Here is a 20,032-nt window from a genome sequence, read left to right as displayed (position 1 = left end):
GATCCCCAATAGGTAGGGACTACGCCCCAGGCCAGCATGAAGCAGTTGCAGGAAAAAGACCATCGGTCCCTCTGCCTCCCATGAAGATTTGTGTCCCTCTGCCTCCCATGAAGATTTATGGGGACCACAATCACATCTCTTAGTGGGGAGATGAGGCAGGAAAATAGGGTCTGGAGGCAGGAAACATAAGGCCAATTCACACTCCAGCTCTGACAGGAACTATCTTCTCCCTGAGTAAATGACTTTGTAACTTTACTTCATTCTCTTCATTTACACAGGGCGTAGCACAAGTAGAAGGTATTTAAACTCTCAAAAACTCTGTAATGGGGTCTTTGAGCCCCTATGCTCAGGCCTGCTCCCACACTGCAGAGTGTACTTTCATTTTCAATAAGTCGCTTCATTCCTTAGGAAAAAAAAAAAAGCAATTAAAAAAATCAATTTACCTGTTTGTTGGTTCATAGAAGAATGTCTGGAAGGGTAAACGCTAAACAGTCCACATTGGCCACTGGGAAGTTGCGAAGGAGGAGGAGCTTCCATTTTTTGTTTTTACATTTTCTGTTGTTTGAAATGTTTACCACTAGTATGTATTATTTTGCAACTAACGAAAGGAAGAAGAAAGTGTGCAGTGAGCACCAGGAGCCCGAGGACCCAGCCCCTCCAGCTCTTGTCCCTTACTGTGGAGGTACCTCCTCTCCAGAGGCCTCCCGAACGTACCCCTTGCACCTGGAGTCAGCTCCCTACTTCCCCTCTGTCCGCACTTCCCAAACCCACTCTGGTGATCACGGGCTTTCCTTGGCTTGGGTCTCTGGTCTGGGTCAAGGCATCTGCTCAGGTTCCTCAGTGAGAAGACCGTGGTCCTCCCTTTGTGCTACCTCCCCAGGGCATGTGGGACAAAGTGACATCATATTTAGGCCTGTGACATCACAGTTAGGCCTGCGACATCACAGGGCGTGGAGGCTGACAGGACAGATGATCTGGGAGATGAGAGCAAGGAAGGCTTGGCAGGCAGAGGCTGCTCCACGTTGGAAGCTGCGGGAGTCTGTCTTCAGCCCACCTCCTGGGACACTTCCTAGCCAAGCCAGGGAGCTTTCAGGATTGGAGACCTGGAAATCTCCAAGGCCCTTTCCTTTTTTATTTTTTTCTAACAGAGAGGTTGTGCAAAGTGTTCTGAGAGCTGGGAGCAGAGTGTGATGCCAGGAGGGGGCAGAGCTGGCAGATGGAAGCCAAAGGTGTGTGGGGAAGGGCCCTGGAGGGGAGGAAACTTCACTCGGTGCCCCCCTCACTTCCCTGTGATTCCCAGCAAGACAGCAGGGGAGGTGGGCTTGTGGCCTGGGGGTGTGAGAGGGCTCTTGCTTTTGGGGAGTAGAGTTTTGGTGAACTAAGCCCCTCCATTAAGCTGAAGGATACTGAGGGGGCCACTGAGGAGGTGGGGGAAGGACTGGGTACAGCATGTGGGGAGACAGAGCGAGAAAGAAAGAAATGAGGGGGTGGCTGTTGTAGTGGGGGAAGCTGACATGGCCAAGAGATGGCAGAGTCTGAGGTTTACCACTAAAGAGCTCTTGGCTACTTGGGTGACTCTGGATGAGTTGCTAATAATAAAATCCACCACACAGGCTTATTGCGAAGACTAAATGAGATAAAGTTTATGAAGCCCCTAGCACAGTGCCAGACACGGCAAGAAAGCTGTTTGTAAAGGTGGCTATTTACTCTGCTCCTTGGACAATTCCAGCTGGAACCCTGTTACTTTATCTTCTATTCTGGGCATGTATAATGCAGAATTATCAGTTGTAAGCTACAAAAACCATTTCAGGAGGAGTTAAGCAGAAGGAATTTGTTTAAAATATGTTAGAAAAGCTCACAGGAGGTCTGAGGAGGCCGGAGAGCGAGGCTTGGAGAGCAAGATAGATCAAGGGAGACTGGAAGTAGACAGGACCATGGCCAAATATCACACCCCAGGACCAGCCCTGCACAGACTCTGCAGCCTCCCCTGAACCCCCTTCTTTCCTCCACTGCCCTGGAAGCCGGATGTGGTACCATAGCCTTTGTTGCAGAGAAGAGTTTCCACAGACCTGCCACCTCAGGACCAGTGGCTTTTTTTATTGTATCTTATTTTATTTTGAGATGGAGTCTCACTCTGTTGCCCAGCCTGGAGTGTAGCAGAGCCATCTCGGCTCACTGCAACCTCTGCCTCCCTGGTTCAAGCAATTCTCCTGCCTCAGTCCCCCAAGTAGCTGGAAATACAGGCACGTGCCACCACACTTGGCTAATTTTTGTATTTTTGTAGAGATGGGGTTCCACCATGTTGGCCAGGCTGGTCTTGAACTCCTGACCTCAAGTGATCTGCCTGCCTCGGCCTCCCAAAATCCTGGGATTACAGGCGTGAGCCACCGTGCTCAGCCAGCAGCACTAGCTTCTGACATGCTAGTCTACTGGGCTGGGGTGGAGATTAATGGCTGGTTGGGGCTTCTGCACCCTGGACCAGACTCACGCACACCAGAATTTGTGTGAGGCCGCAGGGGTTATGCTTCTTCTCATGCTCACAAGACTCGGCTTGGCTAGAAAGTGGCCCAGGAGGTGGGCTGAGGACAGACTCCCTCAGCTTCCCACGTGGAGCAGCCTCTGCCTCCCAAGCCTTCCTTGCTCTCATCTCCCAGATCATCTGTCTTGTCAGCCTCCACGCCCTGTGATGTCACAGGCCTAACTGTGATGTCACAGGCCTAAATGTGATGTCACTTTGTCCCACATGCCCTGGGGAGGTAGCACAAAGGGAGGACCACGGTCTTCTGAGGAACCTGAGCAGATGCCTTGACCCAGACCAGAGACCCAAGCCAAGGAAAGCCCGTGATCACCAGAGTGGGTTTGGGAAGTGTGGATAGCGGGGAAGTAGTTTTTATTTTTTTCTAACAGAGAGGTTGTGCAAAGTGTTCTGAGAGTTGGGAGCAGAGTGTGATGCCAGGAGGGGGCAGAGCTGGCAGATGGAAGCCAAAGGTGTGTGGGTCACCCCTTCTGGGTGGGGACATCTGATCCACCTAGTCCATGTGTGCCTGCATGAAGTGCTGGGGAGGGAGGTGGGAACTAAGTATTTGGCCATTTTGGCTTTTATAATGGGAGGTAGCTTTTGCCTCCCTCAAGACTCATGTAGGGGAAAAGTTTCAGAGGCTGCACATCCAAACAAACCTGACAAACGTCTACATGGAAAACCAAAATGAGTAGACAGAGGTCCCTGTCCTTGAAATGCTCACAACATGCTAGGATCAGTTATGTGGGGGATGAGTCACAGCCCTAGGGGCTGAGCTGGCAGAGAAACCCCAGGAACATGCCCCAGGAACATGCCCCAGCCCATGGTGCACAGCCTGAGATGTCCCTGTATGTTCTGGGACACCAGGGTGGCGTGGCTGGGGTGGAGATGGATGGCTGGTTGGGGCTTTTGCACCCCGGGCCAGACTCACGCACACCAGAATTTGTGTGAGGCCGCAGGGATGATGCCTCTTCTCACACTCACAAGAATAATGACATTGCTCAGGCTAAAAAGCCACCTTCTGGCCTATGAGCCCTCCCTTTTTGTATCTAGACATGTCTTTTCCTTATTTATTTATGTTTTTTTGAGACAGGGTCTCGCTCTGTCACCCAGGCCGGAGTGCGGTGGCATGATCTCAGCTCACTGCAGTCTCGACTTCCCTGGCTCAAGTGATCCTCCCACCTCAGCCTCCTGAGTAGCTGGGACAACAGGCATGCGCCACCATGCCTGGCTAATTTTTGTATTTTTTGTAGAGATGGTGTTTCACCATGTTAGCCAGGCTGGTCTTGAACTCCTGGGCTCAAGCAGTTGGCCCACCTCAGCCTCCCAAAGTGCTGGGATTACAGATGTGAGCCACCACACCTGGCCTAGTCATGCCTTACACCCATTTTGCCATGTCTATTTTTTTTTTTTTTTTTTAAAGAGACAGGGTCTTTCACTGTCACCCAGGCTAGAGTGCGCAGTGGCGATATCCTAGTTCACTGCAGCCTTATATTCCTGGGCTCAAGTGATCCTCCTGCCTCAGCCTCCTGAGTAGCTGGGACCAGAGGTGCAAGTCACCATGCCCAGCTAAGTTTTGTATTTTTTGTAGAGATGAGGTCTTGCTTTGTTACCCAGGCCGATCTCAAACTCCTGGGCTCAAGAGATGGGTCTGCCTCGGTCTCCTGAAGTGCTGGGATTACAGATGTGAGCCACTTCACCTGGCCATGTCCTTGAATTATCTTTTGCCTCTTGGGGCCTCTAGATTAGAGGATAGAACTTTCCAGGGTCAGGAGACCTGAGATGGGACTTGGAGAAGGAAAGCGTGTTTGCTGTATCTCTGTGAGATCAGCTGCCTGCTCTGTTCTCTGTCTCATTCCATATCCTTCTATGTTGCCTGTTCTTGTCTCTGCCTGTTCCTGTCCCTACCTGTCACCATCACTGTCTCCCTGTCATCATCAATACCTGTCTTCATCTCAGCTTGGCTCCCCTCCACAGAAGGCCCCCCTGTCCAGCCTTTGAGCCCTCCTCTGTCCTCCTGTCCAGCCATCTGGGTACTTTGAGAACAGAAATAACAGCCCGCCCGCCTCACACACACATCTTGAAATTCCAGTAGCCCCAGTTCACTGCAATCCACACCAGCAGGTTGTCCTCCAGAGTTGCCACAGGTAGGCAAAGCTGAGTGGATAGTGCCCCCTTGTCAGACCTTGCAGGGCCCCCAGGCCTGCCTGCCCCCACTTCCTATCTGTGGCAACTTCAAATGTAACACCTTCCTGCCATCTCTCACTCCTACTGGGGCCTCAGCCACAGGCAGCTGTGGTCTGGCTGCCCACCTCCTTCCTTCCCAGCCAGGAGCACTGCTGCAGCACGGGGTGGAGAGCTCCACAGCCAGCGGCCCTTCGGGGGGCCACGGTATTTGCTTTGAGACCTGAAGCAGCATTGGGAGGAGTGAGGAAAGAGGGAAAGGAGAAGGGGTTTTGGAGGGCTGAGACACTGGAGTGAGGGTTTTAGGGTTTGAGGGGCATTTGGGATTCAAAGGGTGGTCCCTGAGGGGATGGGGAAGGGGTCTTGGGGCATTCGCTAGGCTGAAGTGATCCCTGTGCTGTGTGGCCTCAGGTGGAAGATGGCAGAGAAGCCTGGTGCTGGGTGAGCAGACAGCTGGGCACTCGCATCTCTCTGTCAGGCCAGTCAGGGGCATCCGGGGGCTTGGTCCACTCATTTAGGCTTTATTCCTGGTGAGAGCACTGAGCTGGGCAGCCTGGGTGACAGGACACTGAGGTGTCCTCAGCTGTTCAGAAGAGCTGTCTAGGTGAGCTAGGATGCAGGGTTCCCCTTGGTGGGAGGCCTCTGGTTGGTAGAGTCAGGGACCCCTCTCAGCACAGAAGGGGGTGGCTTCTCTGTAGCCCCGAAGAATCTGGAATGTTCCCTCAGATCTCTGCACTTATTTGGAAGTAACCTCCATGAGGGCCTCCTTTCCTCTCAAGAGAGCTCTGCTCTTCACTTTCAATTGGCAAATCTCCATTGATTGATTGATTGATTGATTGATTGAGACAGGGTCTTGCTCTGTCCTCTCCCAGGCTAGAGTGTAGTGGTGTGATCTCAGTTCACTGCAGCCACAACCTTCCAGGCTCAAGCAATCTTCCCACCTCGGCCTCTCAAGTAGCTGGGACCACAGGCACAGGCTACTACACCCAGCTAATTTATTTATTTATTTTTGAACCGAGTCTCACTCTGTTGCCCAGACTGGAGTGCAGTTACGTGATCTCGGCTCACTGCAACCTCTGCCTCTTGGGTTCAAGTGATTCTCGTGCCTCAGCCTCCCTAGTAGCTGGGACTACAGGCGTGAGCCACCACGCCCGGCTAATTTTTTTTTTTTTTTTTTTTTTTTTTGAGACAAAGTCTTGCTCTGTCGCCCAGGCTGGAATGCAGTGGTGCAATCTTGGCTCACTGCAACCTCTGCCTCCTGGGTTCAAGCGATTCTCCTGCCTCAGCCTCCTGAGTAGCTGGGATTACAGGCGTGCACCACCACACCCGGCTAATTTTTGTAGTTTTAATAGAGATGAGGTTTCACCATATTGGTCAGGCTGGTCTTGAACTCCCGACCTCAGGTGATCCGCCCGCCTCAGCCTCCCAGAGTGCTGGGATTACAGGCATGAGCCACCACGCCTGGCCTAATTTTTGTATTTTTAGTAGAGACGGGGTTTCACCATGTTAGCCAGGCTGGTCTCGAACTCCTGAACTCAGGTGATCCACCTGCCTGGGCCTTCCTTTTTTTTTTAGGAGTCTCATTCTGTCGCCCAGGCTGGAATGCAGTGGCACGATCTTGGCTCACTGCAGGCTCTGCCTCCCAGGTTCAAGTGATTCTCGTGCCTTGGCCTCCTGAGTAGCTGGGATTATAGGTGTGCAACACCATGCCCGGCTAATTTTTGTATTTTTAGTAGAGACAGGGTTTCACCATGTTGCTCAGGTTGGTCTTGTACTCCCCACATCAGGTGATCCAACCGCCTCGGACTCCCAAAGTGCTGGGATTACAGGCCTGAGCCACCCCGCCCACCATATTTTTTATTTTGTAGAGATGGGGGTCTCACTATGTTGACCAGGCTGGTCTAGAACTCCTGGCCTCAAAAGATCCTCCCATCTCAGCCACCCAAAGTACTGGGATTACAGGCTCGAGCCACGGCACCTGGCCAATCTCTATTTAATCTTCCCACACCTACCAGGAGAGCATCACTGGCTTCTAAATGTCAACACTGAGAGAATCCTTACACATCAACTAGACCAACCTTCCCATTTTGCAGATAGGGAAACTGAGTCCAGGAAGGGACGTGAATAGCTTGTGGTCACGCAGCATGTTAACGGGAGAGCCAGTCCCAGAACTCAGACTCCTATTTGGAGGACCTTCACAGCTTACCTCTAACTCACCTGTTTCCCAGCAGGTAATGGAGATATGAAGGAAGAACCAGCTGCACAATTGGGTTGTTACCATAGGCCCATGGCCCTGGGAGGTACAGGGGGCTCCCTGTCCCCCAGCCTGGGCTTCCAGCTCTTCCGAGGTGACCAGGTAAGGTAGAATCCCAGCCTTACCTTTGTGGGTAGTCTGCTTATAGTACGAGGTTACATTACGAGGAAAAAGGGGAATGTCTGAAGGGACCTAGACCTCCTTCCCCTTCCTGCACACCCCCTAGCCCAGGCACATCATAGGGATGTTCCTTTGAGGAGCCAGACACCCTCTCCCCATGCCTCAGGGGCCCAGACTCTCCTGTGGGGAAGAAGAAGCAGAAGCCTCATGCAGCAGGCTTGGCTGCTATGACCATGGCCTTGGGCCTTAGTGAGCGGGGGCTCAGGGCCGTCTTGTGGAGTTTATAGTCTTTGATGGGGATTTTCTTTGTGCTCCGTTTGGTGCCATTCAAATTACAGTGATGATGTGAGATACACTGGGGACCAGGGTGGTCAGAGGTACATGGGTAGAGGGAGAGAGAACAGGGCTAGAGAGGGTCCTGGGGACAGGAGAAGGGCAATCTTGCGGTGGGTGGGAAAATCCTGGGGGAAAGAGATCTTTGGATGAGGGAAGAGATGTCATTTGAGTGACAGATATGGAGTGTGGTGGCTGTTTTAGCTTATTCTCCCTTTTGGAAAACAAAATAGGGGTGGGGGCCATCTAAGGGACCCAGGGAGTCCCAGTCACCAGCCCCCAAGCCCCTTGCCCCTGCCCTCCAGGTCTTCTCAGCCTGCAGACCACTTCCAGACACGGTGGATGCTCATGGCCCATCCTGTGCCAGCTGGCTGTGTCCCTTGCCCTTGGCACCGGGCAGGTCTGCACTGCTGGCCTGCCTACAGGACCTGGACCTGAACCTGTGCACCCCACAGCTGGCACCCCTGGGCACAGCCCTGCAGGGCCTCCAAGAGGACGCCTTGAGCATGAGTAAGCCCAGGGCACCGGGCTGCACCTGCGCGTGGCAGAGGCTGGAGGGTGGGGGGCACTGCTAGGTTTGGGGATGGGTGGTGGGGAGGATGCTCTGTCACTGATGAAGACAGAGCTTAGGCATACTTTACTTCCACATTTTGGCCTTGGAGTTCTGGCCTGAGGGTGCAGGGGGCTTTTGAGTGGTGATACCTGAGCCAGAGAAGCTGGGCACTAGCTTCTCAGGCATGTGTGTGGGAGCTGGTGTAGGTATAGCCAAGGTCATGGGGGTTGGGGATGGTGCTTTGTCTACTTAGAGAGGTGTTATTTGTTTGTTTGTTTTTGAGAGAGAGTCTCGTTCTGTCGCCCAGGCTGGAGTGCAATGGCATGATCTCCAGTCACTGCAACCTCTGCCTCCCAGGTTCAAGCGATTCTCCTGCCTCAGCCTCTCAGAGTAGCTGGGATTATAGGTGTGCGCCACCACCCCCGGCTAATTTTTGTATTTTTAGTAAAGACAGGTTTTGCCATGTTGGCCAGGCTGGTCTCGAACTCCTGACCTCAGGTGATCCACCTGCCTCGGCAACCCAAAGTGCTGGAATTATAGATGTGAGCCACAGCGCCCAGCCCTAGAGGGATCTTATAAAAGCACTGGGGGCCGGGCACGGTGGCTCATGCCTGTAATCCCAGCACTTTGGGAGGCTGAGGTGGGTGGATCACGAGGTCAGGAGATCGAGACCATCCTGGCTAACCCGGTGAAACCCTGTCTCTACTAAAAATAGAAAAAATTAGCTGGGCGTGGTGGCGGGCGCCTGTAGTCCCATCTACTTGGGAGGCTGAGGCAGCAGAATGGCGTGAACCTGGGAGGCGGAGCTTGCAGTGAGCCGAGATTGCGCCACTGCACTCCAGCCTGGGCGACAGAGAGAGACTCCGTCTCAAAAAAAAAAAGCACTGGGCTGAGAGTCAGGGAATTGGGGTTGGAGTCTCGGTTCTGCCCTTTCTATTTCTATGGACTTGGACACAACACCGAGGTCTGGTTTCTTCATCCACAAAAGTGGGATCTCATCTCTGCCTGGGTTCTAGGCTTGTTGTAACACACCATTTCCTTATGTGACGATGACCTCCTGGAAGGCAAGTACTCTCTTGCTGTGTCCTTTATTTCTAGGACCCCAGCACAGAGCACAGAGTGAAACAGTTCAGTGAGATTGGTTGAGTAGATAAATAAGGATCCAACCAGAAGACAACTTGCTTTTTTTTTTTTTTTTTTTGAGATAGGCTGGAGTGCAAGGATGCAATGATGCCTCACTGCAGCCTCCAACTCCTGGGCTCAAGCAATCCTCTCTCCTCAGCCTCCTGAGTAGTTGGGACTACTACAGACACATGCCACAAACACCCAACTAATTTTTTTTCTTTCTTTTTTTTTTTTTTTTTGAAATAGAATTTCACTTTTGTTGCCCAGGCTGTGGCTCACCACAACCTCTGCCTCCCGGGTTCAAGCGATTCTCCTGCCTCAGCCTCCCAAGTAGCTGGGATTACAGGCATGTGCTACCATGCCCAGATAATTTTGTATTTTTAGTAGAGACGGGGTTTCTCCATGTTGGTCAGGCTGGTCTCGAGCTCCCAACCTCAGGTGATCTTCCCACCTCGGCCTCCCAAAGTGCTGGGAGTACAGGCATGAGCCACTGCACCTGGCTGACGGTTTACTTTTTAACAGGTTTTTTATTTTAGTACTCTTTATCTAGAATATCACCGTTTGGTAGAACTCCCTGCAATAATGGGAACATTCTATACCTGTGCTGTCCAATACCATACCTGCTGAGCACTGTACATGTGACTGGTGCAACTGAGAACTTCATTTTTTATTGGAATCATTGTAATTAATGTAAATTTAGTCACATGTCCAGTGGCTGCCATTTTGGATACAGCAGATCTAGCCTCACCCTTATGTGATCTTATGCGTGCCCATGGCACCTGGATTTATGTCTCCAGTTCAGACCTCTCCTTTAAACTCCAACCCAATTTATCCATCTGCCCACTTGGCTTCTCAACCTGGGTGTCTAATAGGGACCTTGAACTGCTTTCTCCCCCTGAAATTGTTCAGCGCTACAGAAATGCTAGCAGGCTCACAGGCTGGAGGTCTTTCTCAGCCCCGAGCGGGGCAGGTTTGATGGAGTACAGAACTTCACCCCAGACTGTGGGGATCTGACCGCCTTCCTTTTCCTGCTTAGAGCACGAGCCACCAGGGCTGCACGCCAGCTCCACTGATGACAAGAAACTCACAGTCAAGTACCCACGGAACAAGGACAAGCTGGGAAAACAGCCAGAAAGAGCTGGCGAGGGGGTCCCCTGCCCAGCCTTCTCTCCTCATGACAGCTCTTCCCCACCACCGCTGCGGAACAGAAAAAGCCCCAGCCCCTTGGCTTTCTGCCGCTGTCCCCCTGCCAACTCTATCTCCAAGGAACTCCCATGTCTCCTCCACACCTTCTACCCTGGATACCCACTTCTCCTGCCTCCACCCCACCTGTTCACCTATGGGGCCCTACCTTCTGACCAATGTCCCCACCTCCTCATGCTGCCCCAAGACACCTCCTACCCCACCATGGCTATGCCTAGCCTGCTGATGATGGTCAACGAGCCGGGGCACCCCAGCGCTTGGTGGGAGACCCTGCTTCCCTACCCAGGGGCCTTCCAAGCCTCTGGCCAAGCCCTGCCTTCCCAGGCCCAAAATCCAGGTGCTGGAGCTGCCTCAACTGACTCCCCAGGCCTGGAGCGTGGTGGCATGGCATCTCCAGCAAAGCGGGTCCCGCTGAGTTCCCAGACAGGCACTGCAGCTTTGCCTTACCCGCTGAAAAAGAAGAATGGCAAAATCCTGTACGACTGCAACGTATGTGGCAAGAGCTTTGGGCAGCTCTCCAATCTCAAGGTACCTGCCTTCTGGGCTCTGCTGCTCCCCTCAACATCCTTCAGGGCCCCCCATGTACCCCAGTCAGCTTCTAGAAGCAAGGACCTCAAAGCTAGAAGGCACTCCTGGGCAACCTCTAGGGCCAAGTGACCTTGGATGGTTCATTTGGGTGGAGATAGAGGATATGACAGCCACCAAAGTCCTCACCACCCTAGAGGACTGCCTATGAGATCGTCTCATTCAGGTTAAAATGGGGGAGACTGAAGCTTTTATTTTTTTATTTTTTATTTTTTATTTTTTTTGAGACGGAGTCTCGCTCTGTCACCCAGGCTGGAGTGCAGTGGCGCAATCTCGGCCCACTGCAAGCTCTGCCTCCCGGGTTCACGCCATTCTCCTGCCTCAGCCTCTCCGAGTAGCTGGGACTACAGGCGCCCGCCACCACGCCCAGCTAATTTTTTGTATTTTTAGTAGAGACGGGGTTTCACCGTGGTCTCGATCTCCTAACCTCGTGATCCACCCGCCTCGGCCTCCCAAAGTGCTGGGATTACAAGCGTGAGCCACCGCGCCCGGCCTGAGACTGAGGCTTTTAATGGGCAGCGTTTGCCTAAGATTACCCTGATTTAACGGTAGTGTTAGGTTTAGTCTCTATATTTGCTCTGGGCAAAGAAAGCCCTTTCCTGGACAACCATCCTTTCTGGACTCCCAGTTAAGCTTCTTTTTTTTTTTTCTTTTTTTTTGGGGGGGGGGGCAGTCAGATGAGGGAATGGGTAGATTTTGGTGAGTCTAGACCACAGTCCGATGACCAACCTTTTTCAAGTGGGATCCCACAAATCTGCGCGACCGCCGATGCGATTGGCCTCACCATCCGCATGGCCCACCAGGGGGCGCCCAGGGGGCGCATCTCAGTGCGTTAGCAAAGGCCGGAAGCTGTGCGCTCGCTGGCTAGTTCTGAAGTTGAGGGCACATTGTGGTTATGTGGAGAAGCCCTACTGGATCCTGCAGGGCAGGAGTTCTTAAACTTTCATGAGCCTCAGACCACCTGGAGAGCTAGTAAACATGCAGATTCCTAGAGTTTTTGCGATCCTCCCACCTCAGCCTCCAGAGTTGCTCCTAGCCCCAGAGTTATCTTTTTTTTTTTTTCCATATGGAGTCTCATTCTGTCGCCCACGCTGGTCTCAAACTCCTGGGCTTAAGGGATTCTCCCACTTCATCCTCCCCAGTAGCTTGGACCACAGGCGCACGCCACCACACCTCGTTAATTTTCAAATTTTTTGTGCATACGGGGTCCCAATGTGTTTCTCAGGCTGGTATTGAACTCCTGGGCTCCATTGATCCTCCCTCCTCGGCCTCCCAAAATGCTGGGATTACAGCCATGAGCGTGTGCCCAGCGTTCCCAGAGTTTTTGATTCAGCAGGTCTGGGGCTGGACTTGACAACCTGCATTTCTAACATGCTCCCAAAGTGTGTTATCAGCGCTGCTGGTCTGTGAACCACATTTTGAATAGCAGTGCTCCACAATATACCTGGGGTACCTCTTACCCCTGGCCTTCTGGCCACTGCCATCTCCCCTACAGGGCAGCAGAAAAAGTAGAGTATCCTGGGGATGATGGGCCCTGAGGGAGATGACGGGGTTGGGGGGAGCGGGAAGTGGGCAGAGATTTGTAGAGGACCTCAGGCCCTGCTGGGGGTGCTGGGCAGTTGGCAGCATTTCTCCCGCATCTGACTCAGGTCCACCTGCGTGTGCACAGTGGAGAGCGTCCATTCCAGTGTGCCTTGTGCCAGAAGAGCTTCACCCAACTTGCCCACCTGCAGAAGCACCACCTGGTGCACACTGGGGAGCGGCCCCACAAGTGCTCGGTGAGACCCTCCTCCCCCTCCTCTGTACTCCTATAGGCTGGCGAGGAGTTTTAGGCCCTTGGAGGGATGGCACCTGCAGCCTCCATTCCCCAGTCCTCCTGAGCAAGTGGAGATGGGAAGGGGGAGTGAAAATTGAAAATGACCCCTCTCAGCCTGGAATAGGTAATACTGAAGGTCACTCCAAAGGCCTGCAGGAGGGAGAGAACAATGAAGTTAGAGGTCATGGAGAGTGGATGTATACCCACTATGTACCTCCCTGAGTTGTTGGAGGGGTTAATGCTATAGTGTACCCAGAGTATCCAAGTAGGAAAACTATTAGCTTGATGTCAGCTCCATCCTTTTGTGAGCCTGGCCACATCCCTCGGGAAATCAGAAGGGCAGGGGTTCTTTCCCATTTTACAGGGGCAGAAATGAAAGCAGTGGCCAGGTGCGGTGGCTCACGCTTGTAATCCCAGCACTTTGCGAGGCCGAGGCGGGTGGATCATGAGGTCAGGAGATCGAGACCACGGTGAAACCCCGTTTCTACTAAAAATACAAAAAAAAAAATTAGCTGGGCGTGGTGGCAGGCGCCTGTAGTCACAGCTACTCGGAGAGGCTGAGGCAGGAGAATGGCGTGAACCCGGGAGGCGAAGCTTGCAGTGAGCCGAGATTGCGCCACTGCACTCCAGCCTGGGCAACAGAGCGAGACTCTGTCTCAAAAAAAAAAAAGAAATGAAAGCAGTGCCATGATTATGAGTCCGGGCTGCAAAGTCGGGCCACCTGTGTTCAAATCCTAGCTCTGCCTCCAACTTGCTGTGTGACCTTTGGCTAGTGGCTTCACTCCTCTGAGACTGTGCTTTCTTACTGTAATATAGGACTTGTACTAGTACTTAGTCATGCTTCCCTAGGGTTCTAGGGAAGACTAGATGAAACCAACTGCAGGCATGTGGCAGCCTCCTGTAAATTTTTTTTTTTTTTTTGAGACAGAGTCTCGCTCTGTCGCCCAGGCTGGAGTGCAGTGGCGCAATCTCGGCTCACTGCAAGCTCCGCCTCCCGGATTCACGCCATTCTCCTGCCTCAGCCTCTCCGAGTAGCTGGGACTACAGGCGCCCGCCACCACGCCCGGCTAATTTTTTTGTATTTTTAGTAGAGACGGGGTTTCACCGTGGTCTCGATCTCCTGACCTCGTGATCCGCCCACCTCGGCCTCGCAAAGTGCTGGGATTACAAGCGTGAGCCACCGTGCCTGGCCTGCCCCCTGTAAATGTTAATTACAATCCACTGAAGCTGCAGCTTCACACTTAAGAGTTCTATGTGATTATCTCATTCAGTCCACCATATCTATGAAGCTAGGTATTAATAACCAATGTTACCAACGAGGAGAGGAAGGCTAAGAGAGGAGAAGTTACTTTTACAGGGTCACACATGGAGTAAAAGGACACTAACCCAAGTTGGCCTGGTTCTAATATGCTAGATACTGTGGGTCCCAGGGAGAAACCACTGGGAAAGCTTCCAGGCCTGGAGGGAAAGAAAGGTGGGTCATGGGTATTTCCAAGATGAGGAGAGGGAGTAGAACGCCTGAGCCAGCCCAGAGGACAAAGCTGATGCCAGTGCTCGTTCCCTTCAGGTGTGCCACAAGCGCTTCAGCAGCTCCAGTAACCTCAAGACCCACCTGCGCCTGCACTCGGGGGCCCGGCCCTTCCAGTGCAGCCTCTGCCGGAGTCACTTCACCCAGCACATCCACCTGAAGCTGCACCACCGGCTACACGCCCCACAGCCCTGTGGCCTGGTGCACACCCAGCTGCCCCTGGCCTCTCGGGCCTGCCTTGCCCAATGGCACCAGGGGGCACTAGATCTTATGGCGGTGGCATCTGAGAAACACATGGGCTGTGACATAGATGAGGTCAAAGTGTCCTCCACATCCCAGGGGAAAGAGCAGTGCGCCTGAGCAGTGCCGGGACTCCCCGGTGATGGGGCGGGGCCAGGACAATTAAAAATGTTTCTTCTCTCATGCATTGAGGCTTCCTGAGCTTCAACAGTTTAGGTGGGGGGCGGTGGTAATGGGGGAAAGCCACTGTGTATTTGCCAGACCTCACATTTCACCTGGGAGCAGGTCAGGGGACTCAGCTAGGAAGAGCCTGTGCTGCCTGTGTGTGCGGTGCCTGCCTGCAGCCATCTGCTTCAGCTGGGCTTGAGTTCCACTCCCCGTCTGGGACCAGGCTCTCCTTGTCTACTCACCGACGGACAGTCCAGCCCTCCAGCGCGCTGCAGGGTGCCGACCGTGCTGTCCAGCCTGGGCACATTGTGCTGTTTCCAACACCTGTGCAGAAGGTCCTGTTGCTCCCACCGCCTGGGTCTCGCCGTTCCTATTGGCCGCTTGCGCCTCAGCCGGTACTCCCTGCCTGGTCGTCGCGAGGTGGAGGGGGAGGGTGCCCCTCATTGTGGGGCTATCGAGGAAGGAGACTCAAGATATCAGGGTCCACTCACGACCCAGAAGCATGATGTCCTCTGTCAACCGCGTCTAGTTACCACAACACTCTGGGCTAACAGGGTGCCAGCCTCAGGGAAGGCGTGGAGGCTGCAGCCAGATAAGGGCTACAGGCAGAGAAGAACTGGCAGAGACCCTGGGGAGCTGAGGCCTGATGGCCCTTCTCCCCGTAGGCCCGGAGGATCCTCTGAAATGTACAAGGTGCTCCCCATCCCCACTCGAGTCAGAGAGGCCGCGCCAGGCGGAAAAGGGTATTGCCTGGGAGGCAGGAGGCCCAGGTTAGGATCACAATCGATGATAGTTGTTATTAAATAAGAGCGATTTGCGGACAGAGTAGGGTTCTCTGGCCGACTTCCAGGAGGTGGCGCCGTCCGCACCCCGTGGGTTTCTGTGCGGCTTCCCCACCGCGGTGGTGACGGGATTCCCGCTCCCGGCCGTAAGTGCTTCCCATAGGGAGGAGCAAGCCCCACTGACCGTGGCAGAACGATGGCAGGGTGGGCTTCGGCCCCACCAGTAGCTAAGGTCCCGGTTCCAAGCCCACCCGTGTCACACCTTGGGCCCCGCGTGGGACGCCAACCATTCGCGTTAGGCCCTCCCATTCGGCAAGACCACGCCCATTCTGAACCCGCCCCCCTCCCCGCACGCGCCCCCCGTGTCCAGTTCCTCTTGCTCCTGGGGGAGCCCCCTCGCTCGCTCAGCCCCGCCTCCCCACCTCTGTTCGCCCCAGGCCACTTTCCCTGTCCCGCCTCCTGCAGGACTTGCTCTCGGGCTAGCTCACCCGCGGCTGCTGGGGGGCCCTGGCGCCTCCAGGGGCTTGTAGATGTAGCGCGGACCCGGCGGAGAACCACGCCCCCGGGGTGGGGGCAAGGGCTCTTGCCGAACGTCTGGGGTCTGCCGTCCGAGGAGAACAATGAGGTTGGGGGTCCTGGAGAGTGCCCCAGGGCATGGGCACCATGTGGATCGGGTCACCGCCCGCATGGGCTGCGGGTGGGGCCGCTGTTTGCTAGGGGGGCGGGCCGGAGGAGGCATTTCTCCGCAAATGCAGCGGATGCGGGTAGCCCCGGCGGTCAGGTGCTCCGACGGACCGAGCTCCGGGTCTTTCACTCGCCATGGCCGAGCGGTGCGGAGGCCCGGGGGCCTGCCTGGCCCGCCTTTTGGCTGGGTTAGGGGTCCGGAGAGAGCACAGCGGGAAAGAGACCTCGGAGGCCACATCCCGGGATAGGTGAGGAGAGATGGAGAAAGGCCGCGTGGGGCGCCCCTGGGCCCTAGACCGTGTGTGTGTGTGTGTGTGTGTGTGTGTGTGTGTGTGTGTGTGTGTCTGTGTGTGTGTGTGTGTGAAAGAGAGAGTGTAGTGATCAAATAAGCATGTATGTGTATCTCTCGAAGCATAAAAATATATGTGTCTTGGGAGTCCGAGGCGGGCAGATCACGAGATCAAGAGATTGAGACCATCCTGGCCAAACAACATGGTGAAACCCCTCCTGTACTAAAAATACAAAAATTAGTTGGGTGTGGTGGCGCGCTCCTGTAGTCCCAGCTACTCCGGAGGCAGAGGCAGGAGAACCGCCTGAGCCCTGGAGGTGGAGGTTGCAGTGAGCCGAGATCGAGCCACCGCACTCCAGCCTGGCGACAGAGCGAGACACCGTCTCAAAAAAAAAAAAAAAAAAAAGAAGAAAAAAATATATGTATACACACACGCACACACATATATGGTGTGTGTGTGTGTGTGTTAATGTACCACGATTTGGGATGTGAATGTGGAATGGTACCTGTGCTCTTTTAAAACTTTACAACTTATGTGGACAATTTCCTAAGTCAGGCAGGCAGCCTGCAGACGATAAAGACAGTTTAATGGCCAAGGCAGTAGTTCTTCCCTTCCCTATGGACTTTGATTCTCGCATCACAGCTGATGTCTTCATATCCCTTTGTCATGAACCTGACAGGTTCCGTCTGAGACCGTACTGCATTTGCACTTAGATGCCACGGAGAGGTTTTCCCCTGTCGTCCCCACCCCTGGAGATAGCTCTAGATTGTAATAACAGTAAGCCTTTATTTGCCACATGCTTCATACTTCACCTGGATTATCTCACATAATCCTCACAGCGGCCCTATGAAGCAGGTATTCCGCATGATTCAGATAAGGAAATGGAGGTTCAGAGAGGTGACGTCACCTGCCCAAAGCCACACAGCTGGGACGTGGTGTAGCCGGGAGACAGGCTTTGGCAGTCTGACTTCAGAGCCCACATTTCTGAAGCTCCATTGCCTGCAGGGCCTGCCAGACTGCAAGCTGGGGGTCCCAGCTCCTAGCTGTAGGTGCCACTGGTTATATGACCCTGAGCAGATTGCTTCACCTCTCTGAGCCCGTGCACTGGTAGCTGATGTCTGAGGGGTTGTGTGTGTGTGTGTGTTAGAGTGTTGTGGTTGATCAAATAAGTGTGTATGAGTATCTTGAAGCATAAAAATATGTGTATCAATGTACCACGATTTTGGATGTTAATGTGAAATGCTCCCTGTGCTCTTATATCTTTTATGTATTTACTTATTCGTTTTTTAAGATGGACTCTTGCTCTGTTGCCCAGGCTGGAGTGCAGTGGCCCTATTGCATCTCACTGCAGCCTTGACCTCCCCAGGCTCAGGTGATCCTCCCACCTCAGCCTTCTGAGTAGCTGGGATTACAGGCACGTGCCACCATGCTTGGCTGATTTTTTGTAGAGACAAGGTTTCACCATGTTCCGAGGCTGATCTTGAACTCCTGACTCAAGCAGTCTACCCACCTCAGCCTCCCAAAGTGCCAGGGTTACAGGTGTGAGCCACTGCACCTGCCTGTCTTTTATTTTGATTTTTTTTACTTTTTTTTTTTTTAATAGAATCAGGGTCTTGCTCTGTCACCCAGGCTGGAATGCAGTGTCACCATCATAGGACACTGCATCCTCAAACGTCTCCTGCCTCAGCCCCCCAAGTAGATAGGAACACATCAACATGTCCACCCAATCTTTTTATTTTTTGTAGAGTTGGAATTTGGCTATGTTGCTCAGCCTGGTCTCAAACTCTTGAGCTCAAGTGATTTGGCTTGGCCTCCCAACGTGCTGGGATTACGGGTTTGAGCTACCAGGCCTGGTCCCTTGTGCTCTTTTTTTGTTTTGTTTTGTTTTGTTTTTGAGATGGAGTCTCACTCTGTCGCCCAGGCTGGAGTGCAGTAGCATGATCTCGGCTCACTGCAACCTCTGCCTCCCAGGTTCAAGCAATCCTCCTGCCTCAGCCTCTTGAGTAGCTGGGACTACAAGCACGTGCCTCCATGTCGAGCTAATTTTTGTATTTTTAGTAGAGACGGGGTTTCTCCATATTGACCAGGCTGGTCTCGAACTCTTGACCTCGTGATCCACCCAGCCTCCCAAAGTGCTGGGATTACAGGAGTGAGCCACTGCGCCTGGCCCCTTGTGCTCTTCTAAAACTTTAAAATGTTTTAAACAGAAGGAAAAACATCCTGTGGAAGGCCAAGTCGAAAGGCAGGGAAGGCAGTATTGAGAATCCGAGAGCCCCACAGCTTACCGGCCCTACATCCGTGAAGAGCATGGGGTGTGCTCTCACGCGTGGGTGTTTGTGTGTCTGCCCAGTTACCCGGCAATTTGTTCTGATCTTATCATGGTACAGTTGTCTTCAGCCTGCGCCAGGCGGAGTGGAGGTGTGGTGGGGGCAAAATGAGGGCAGGGATTTGTACTGCTCTGTCACCCTAAAGAGACAGGAGAGGAAGGTCCAGTCACCCTATGCCTGGAAGCCTGGGTGCCCTGGGGTGTCCACACCCTGCCAGTGCCCTGCCCGCCCCCGCCTGGAAGACACGCCCTCTCCCTTTACCCTGTCTGGCACTATAGGCCCAGGCGGCACTTCCCCTCCCTCTCTGGACTTGGAGGTGCAAATGAGTCAGGGGTGGGGAGGGCTGGGAGGGGTTGCTCAGGCTCTCTGCAGGGCCAGTATGATGATTCTTGGCCATGCTACACTTGCTTTCCATTCTCACCCGCCCTGGGAATGGGACCCCGGTACCGAGGCGGGGGCCTCTGACCCCTGCTGATTGCTGGGGGTATGGAGTGTGCAGAGGAGGAGCCAAGGCACTTTCCCACCTGGCCCCCATTCATGCCGTGGTGTCCAGCCAACCTTTGGAGTGTAGTCTAAGCAAGTCATTTCACCTCTCTCGGCCTCACTTTCTGTATCCGAGAAATGGGGCACTAATATCCACCTTCTAGGATTACTGTGAGGCTTAGGGGAGATCATGTTGGCACAATGCCTAGTGCCAAGCCTGGCACACAGGAGGGCCTCAGCAAACGGCCAACTTTTGCATTATCAGGGCACTGTCTTTCTCTGTATTCCAGCCCCATAACAGGCCCAGCCCCCGTGTTGCAATCAAGCCCATTCCTGTCTCTTTCTTTGCCTCTTGGGGGTGAAGTGGACAGCTGGGAGAGGGAACAGAGAGGAGGCTGCCACACAGACCTTCCCCAAAATGTGTTAGGAGTTCATCCTGCTGGGCTGTGGGCCCTGAAAAAAGGTTGGGGGAGAGGACTCCCGGGTCCAGACTGGGGGTGATGGTGTTGGCACAGGAGGAGGCTACTTCATTCTCTTCCCCCTGTGCTTCCTTCCCAGGCCTGGGGATGGCCGGAGCTGCTCTGACCTAGCCCAGGGTACCACCTGCAATGTCAGCCTCAAGGTAGGAGAAAATCCAAAGGGCAGTGGGGAGGGCAGGAGTCTGGGAGGGCTGAGCAGGTTGTGAGAATCTGGACTGACAAGTCAGACAACCGGAGCTCTAGTCCTCCCTCTGCCACTGATCCAACATGTGACCCTGGGCAGATCGTTCCCCTCCTTGAAACCTCAGTGTTCCCTTCTGCAAAATGGGAACAATAACGCTCCACTCTCAAGGCTGTTGC

The 20,032-nt window shown here is 53.7% G+C and overlaps 1 protein-coding gene across 4 annotated transcripts; it reads left to right on the top strand.

The window, feature by feature from the left end:
• Window positions 1-986: 986 nt before the first annotated feature.
• On the top strand, window positions 987-14,642 carry ZNF683 (zinc finger protein 683). 4 transcript variants are annotated; one of them, XM_012498366.1, is made up of 7 exons: window positions 987-1,229; window positions 6,934-7,058; window positions 7,715-7,919; window positions 10,124-10,818; window positions 12,525-12,653; window positions 14,106-14,165; window positions 14,259-14,642. In XM_012498366.1, exons 1-7 carry the CDS (start codon window positions 1,217-1,219, stop codon window positions 14,577-14,579), a joined length of 1,548 nt encoding a protein of 515 aa, XP_012353820.1. In that variant the 5' UTR covers window positions 987-1,216; the 3' UTR covers window positions 14,580-14,642. The 4 variants fall into 4 exon arrangements, with proteins under 4 accessions (XP_012353820.1, XP_012353821.1, XP_012353822.1 ...); XM_012498367.1 differs by lacking the exon at window positions 987-1,229 and adding an exon at window positions 2,738-2,853; XM_012498368.1 differs by lacking the exons at window positions 987-1,229; window positions 14,106-14,165 and adding an exon at window positions 2,738-2,853.
• Window positions 14,643-20,032: the final 5,390 nt, after the last annotated feature.

The sequence above is a fragment of the Nomascus leucogenys genome, chromosome 24, assembly GCF_006542625.1.
Source record: "Nomascus leucogenys isolate Asia chromosome 24, Asia_NLE_v1, whole genome shotgun sequence".
Taxonomy (NCBI): domain Eukaryota; kingdom Metazoa; phylum Chordata; class Mammalia; order Primates; family Hylobatidae; genus Nomascus; species Nomascus leucogenys.
Note: the sequence above shows the minus strand (reverse complement) of the source record. Positions and strands in the feature narration are given on the sequence as shown.

What these genes read in the sequence shown, in the direction of transcription:
- ZNF683 (XM_012498366.1), top strand. An exon ending in GGCAGCTCTCCAATCTCAAG is followed by an intron (nt 10,819 to 12,524) that starts GTACCTGCCTTC and finishes CATCTGACTCAG; the next exon opens with GTCCACCTGCGTGTGCACAG. An exon ending in AGGCCTGGAGGGAAAGAAAG is followed by an intron (nt 14,166 to 14,258) that starts GTGGGTCATGGG and finishes CGTTCCCTTCAG; the next exon opens with GTGTGCCACAAGCGCTTCAG.